The sequence below is a fragment of the Loa loa genome, assembly GCF_000183805.2.
Source record: "Loa loa unplaced genomic scaffold supercont3.274, whole genome shotgun sequence".
Lineage (NCBI taxonomy): Eukaryota > Metazoa > Nematoda > Chromadorea > Rhabditida > Onchocercidae > Loa > Loa loa.
The window spans coordinates 28,092-34,275 of record NW_018108454.1 but is presented as its reverse complement, the minus strand read 5'-3'; the positions used below and the strand labels follow the sequence as shown (position 1 = coordinate 34,275).

At 25.6% G+C, this 6,184-nt stretch overlaps 1 protein-coding gene across 1 annotated transcript; it reads left to right on the top strand.

Moving 5' to 3' along the window:
- Positions 1-198: 198 nt before the first annotated feature.
- On the top strand, positions 199-1,561 carry LOAG_11753 (hypothetical protein; the record flags this gene model as incomplete). Its single annotated transcript, XM_003147271.1, has 4 exons — positions 199-375; positions 660-774; positions 1,204-1,310; positions 1,445-1,561. The coding sequence occupies 4 exons, from the start codon at positions 199-201 to the stop codon at positions 1,559-1,561; spliced, it is 516 nt and encodes a 171-aa protein (XP_003147319.1).
- Positions 1,562-6,184: the final 4,623 nt, after the last annotated feature.

Genomic DNA, 6,184 nt, shown 5'->3' with positions numbered 1-6,184 from the left:
AATTTAGAAATACTGGAAAAAGTACAAACTAGGGGAGGTGAAAAGGAAATTTGTAAGAAGATATGATGCTTATCAGATTTATCAATAAAAGCCTTTTTGTAAATGTTCAATTTATTCAATCAACTTTTTACCTTTTATCATTTTTCATTCTTAGGTTAGTTAACTTTCAGTTTACTTGTTAATTTTTAGGAGCAAAAAATGCAAATATTTTTGAATGAATTAAATTTATGTGAACAAAGAGGTGATAAAATGAAAGCAATTATCATTGAAAATCAATCTTTAACAATCATTCAAAATAGTTCATTTCATTCACTATCAAATTTAACAGAATCAGTTACAGAATTTACTATCGTCCTTAAAGATATTATCATTTCGGTGTGTTTTTTTTTTTTTTCGATGCGATAATATTTGATAATTTGAAATGATTACTTCAATACATTGATAGTGAATTGAATGTGATAAATGATAAATAGCTGAAAGTATTTGTTGAAAATGAAAGTCTTTTGGAAGTTTAAAGAAAAATTAAAAAGACAGCTTTATGCGTTATCTTATTGAAATGAAATAATTTTAAATTATTTACTCTCTTAATAATATAATATGTTAACCTTTAACCTCTCTTTTTTTCTTTTTATTACTATATTTGAGATTACTTAGTATAGAATAATCAATGCAATGGAATAGTATTGGATGCAAAGTTAAATTATATCAATGTCAATATTTTACTTCTTTGTTATGAAAATAACCAAACAATTGGATGGAATAATTTGGGTAAAAGTAATCAAACCGATATCAATGATCATCGAACTATCAATTTTTTAAATTATCTTCACGAATTTCTCTATTTCCTACATCCATCGTATCTATCGCATTGGAATAGAAATGATGATAAAATTGATTTTATCAAATATTATTTTATTCCAAATGAAGTTAAACAAAAGAAGAATGCAGAAAAGGAAAGATAAAAGTTCGATTCATAGATTAAAATTTTTCTTTTCTGAGGCTAATTTTAATTTGGGCTTTTCATTCATCATAAACATACAATTACAACAGATGAGATTACATTGAATTAAGTAGCAAATTATTTGTTCTTAAAACTTCAAGCCTAAACTTCAAGCCCTGTAAGCCTAAATATATCTTTTCTTGAATTATGATAAGATAAGGCTAATAGGTTAAATCTGTAAAAAAATGATTTGATAATTTTAGAATTTTGGCAAAAGATAATGATATTATTGATTTTGACAGTTGCTTTCAACTGTTTTATAATTACTGTAGTAAAAGGCATTCAATGGCTTTATGGAAAGAAGAAATCAGTAAGTTAACAAATTCCTTTCGTTGCTTAGTTGAAACTTTGTCCGGAATTAAATATTAATCCTACAAAGCCAGTAGTTAGTTAATTGTAATAAATTAATTTACGGATTTAAATTTATATCCGGTTTGATTACAGGTTAATTACAACAAATTTATATCCGATTTGATTTACAGATTCATTAGAAGCATTTTCCAGATTTGCAATATTCATAATGAACGAATGCTTCTGATATCACCGAATAATGGAAAATGAAATTTGTCAACTGTGGAAATGACAAATGAACCCTATTACATTAACAGGCTATATCACGTAAAATCGAAACAAGTATATTTATTTTGATACCTTAGTTTTGAATGAAATTATGAATTAGACTGATCAATAATAAATAAATGACTAACTTTAGAACACTCATTAAGTTTTACTTAGAAATTAAATTAGGTACATTTAAAAGGTTACAAAATGAAAAGTAATGGTAGGAAAAGCTTAAATGAACGACAGATACCATTCTCTTTAACAATTCTCTATGCTAATTATAGTCAACTGATGAATACCTAAGCCATTAATTGAACCATAAATTCATAATTGAACAATAGTAGAACAAGGTGAGGAAAGGTCACAAAATATATCGATTTTATGCAAATTATCGCTTTACCACAACTTTTTCAAATAATAATTGAAACATTGTTTAATTTCATACCATTATCGCTTCCATTTTGTTCTATCTATCATAAAATATGCAAATTACATGTAACCAAAAAGTTTCCTAATATTACTTCATAACAGTCTACAAATAATTTTAAAGCTCAATTACAAACAATTTTGGCATAAGTGGTAACATACCTTGACCTTACTTTAATTAAGTTAAAGTTTCATTCGAATTTTAATTTAAAACAAGGAAAAATCCTTCTTAAAAGTTCGAAATATGAATAGTTCTCAATGGAATCCTTAAAATATATACTTTTTTGAGTTTAATTAATAAGAAAAAAATAAATGTTGTATATCACAGTAGGAGTGCTTTTGACTGTAATTAAATATACGCTGCCTGACCTTTGACTCCATTGAAGCAAGTAAATGGTATTGTAGCTTATTGTGCTGTTGATGGCTTATTGTGTGACTGATAATGGGACAATGTAGCTTTAATGGGAAACTATAAAATATATTTGGTCTAAAAATTTTTATTCTGTAAAATTTACAGTTATTAATTGTAAAATAATAAAATTTATTAATTTAAATCCGATAAAATTGATGATATCTAAAGAAGAAATATGAAACAAAAAAAGAATTTGGAATCATCCAATTTTCCATTCGTAATACATCCGTTCAGTTTATCCGGTTCATTAGAAACCGTAAACCGGATAAATTGAACGTTAAACTTTTAATTTATCACTTTAACTTTATCAATTAATACCTTCGAGGTACGAAGATTGGAAATGAAATTATTTTGAGCAATTGTTAAACAATTATACATACTTCAATGATAGGATTTATTTTGCCTTTAGATTGATTTTATTTCAAAAAAAAAATTAGATGGAAAAAAGAGGATGAAAATGAATTTGATGATGATAATTGCTGGATGGATATTTTGTGAAAAGGAATAGAGATGAATGGGCTAAATGCTTTTGAAATATGACGAAGAAGTGGAATTTTTGATGAATGGAACAAAGAAAAGGGATAAGATGAAAGATGGACCAGAGATAAATGGATCAAGTATGGGAAGATGACCGATAAGTTGGATGTAAATAGTAGGAGTGGACAATGGGACACAAATGGACAACAATATGAAGAGAGAAATAATATGAAGAAAAGAACATGTGAATGAGATGAAAAATATCCAATACTTCATAATTTATTTGGTCATTTCCAAAATAAAATTTGTTGCAAACATTCGTTTTTTTTTTCCTTCCAATTTATCCCTTTCTATTTTGATTTTTGTTTGAATTTATGATGAAATAGCATAATGGTAATGTTTTTGTATTGAATGTAATACTAAAAGATAGCAATATCGATTGATTAGGAAATAATTCTGGTTTCTTTATTAATTTTTACTAATTTGTATTTGTATATTATCATAATTTTGATAATAATAACGCTTGTATGGAATTATGAGGGATTCGAAATTATGAGGATTTTCTTTTGTGTGAAAAAAAATTGTTAAAATTCTTCCTTTAAAAGCATTCATTTTTTCATTTAAATTTATTACTTACTATTTTGATTTTAATTTATGATGAAATAACGTAAAAAATTTAATTGAAAAAACTTGTATAAATTTTTTATTTAAATTTACATATATTAGCAGTGTTTACTGTTTATCATTTTATGAACTGTTTATTTTTGCATAATAGTTTTTCTTTGAATTAGAATTCAGCAAATTTCTTTGAAGAGAAATGCAAAAGGTAAAATTAATAGTAAAAATAGAGTTATGAAGAAATTTTATTTCCTACAATAACCTATTATTCATGAATGATAATTTATTTTACATCATGATGGTTAATTAATAAAATTAATTTATTAAAAAGCTGGAGAGGATAATTCATTTGTCACTAAATAAAATTACTATTATTTAAATTAATGGATTAATAATTATGCAATTACATCGACAATGTGGATTTTCTTCGTCTCCTTATTCATAAGATAATAATTGTGATTATTTGCTAAGATTACTTGAACTTTTGACAGTAATATTAATTTATACTTTGATATGATTCAAACGGTACGGTATGTTTTGGGTGATCGAATTAATGTCACCCAATTAAATTACATTGAATTTTATCGTATTTATCACAAGTTTAATATCAAAAATATTGAATTTTTCATTTTCAGATTTTTCCAAGCGGTTCATTCAAAGTTTATATATGCAAAAGAATTATTGTTGGCCATTTCTCATTAGCATCTTCCTGCAATGTAATCTACAAACAGTATTGCTAATAGAAAATAAAACAGGTTCACTTATTAATTTATTAAATAATTAAGACGCTATTGTGAAATTATGCTAATTTCACCATAATTTATACTTACACTTCGTTTTATTTTTGATTGATTACTTCAGTAGAGTTAAGGTAGCATACTGTAATCTCTTTGTTTATATCTGATATTCATTCATCATCATTCGATCACTCATCGGAAATAATCATAACAGTAGTTTCCTGTTTCCAATTATTTTACCTTATTAATTAAGCTTTCGATAATTCAAATTATCCGATTCTTGCAAGTAAGCAAACAACAACGGTCTGTTGAAATTTTTTTCTTACATAACTTTTGTCACTTCCATATATTCAAGTTACTTTAAACTTCAAATAATTTTAAACTTTCAATATCACTTTAAATGTCATATAACATATGTTAGCACTTTTAAAAATTTGAATTTGAAAGACGAATTGAATAATTCAATTTCTGTTTTTGTTTTCCAATTAATAAGTTTATTCAGTACTTTGGTTATTATAATTCTGAAATTTTTTAGTAAGATGTATCACGGATAGTAAATGTAGCAAGGTACGATGCGAGAAACTTTGCAGGTACAGTTTTATTTCTACCTGCTAATAGATGAATATTACAATCGAAAAGAGTGATCATTACGTGAGCGATAATTGGGAAATATATGTAGGAAGTTTTAATTAATTAATTAATCATATAGTTCGTATGCTAACATTTCAAAAATGTCAAAAAAAGTACAAATAGCATTGTCATCATTAGCCTTGAAACTTTTATTCTAACCTGTTCCACATTCATTAATTCTATCCATAATGAACATTTTGAATTTAAAATTCATTACATATTTATCAGCTCAATTATGGATCATTTACTAATCTTATCATTACTCCTCCGTTTTGTTAAATGATAATTAGCTGAGAGAAGTGATAACTTTATATCGATAATATTCATTTCTTTTTGATATCAACTAATGACTGATTGTGGCATTTTTCAAATTTAAAATTGAAAAGAAAAAGCCATTTGTGAGCAATTTTTTAATCTTCTAATTACTACTTCCTAATTAATTTATTAACTTCTTCAAAATGTTCAACTTTGTAGTTGAATTTATTCAAATGGCAATTATACTAATTGCAGTTTCATTTGTCTCAAAACATTCCACATATTCATTTAATTAACTTTCAGACAGCTTAATGAAGGGTATATTTCGGAATAACCGAAACTATTCTCTCTCTCTCTTCCTTTTTTTTGACTATTTTTAATTAAGTTGTTGGCATGGTTGAATCAATTTTCGAAAAAGTTTCCAAAAAACAAGACAGGTTTAAAATGTTAATTATCAAATCATTTCATTTAAATCAAAAAAAAGATGGTTAAGGTTTTGAAATCAACATAGCTGCTTATCAAATCTGAAACATTCGACTGATCTGAAGTTTGTAATCAATCAAATGTTTGAAATAAAGTTGTATACTCGGAAAGTTTGAGTAATTGAAAAAAGAATTGGCCAATTAAGTATTTAATTAAGCAAGTAGGCAATATGTCTTATTTTGTTAATTAAAGCAATTATGATTAATTAATTTTTAGGTACGAAGCTAGGATATTTCAAAAGCAAACTGATTGGGTAAATTGGGAAGACAGAAATTCCAGACTTTTTAAAAGTCTATCACAATTTAACGGTTTGGTAACCTTTTTTTTTTCATTTTTTGAGAAATATTCATTTAAAATATATTTGCTATATATAGACAAAATAGTAATAATAATAGCAATAAAAGTGATGGAATTTGTGAGGTTGAAATATTCCCGGGAAATATCTCATTTCTAGTTCTATCAACGATTAAAATGAATGAAATAGGTTTATTTTATACCCGTAACAATAGCAACAAACAAAGGGACACCAAAATGAATGAAAATATGATTTTGAATTTATTGGAGATGCAAACAAGAGTAAAGTTA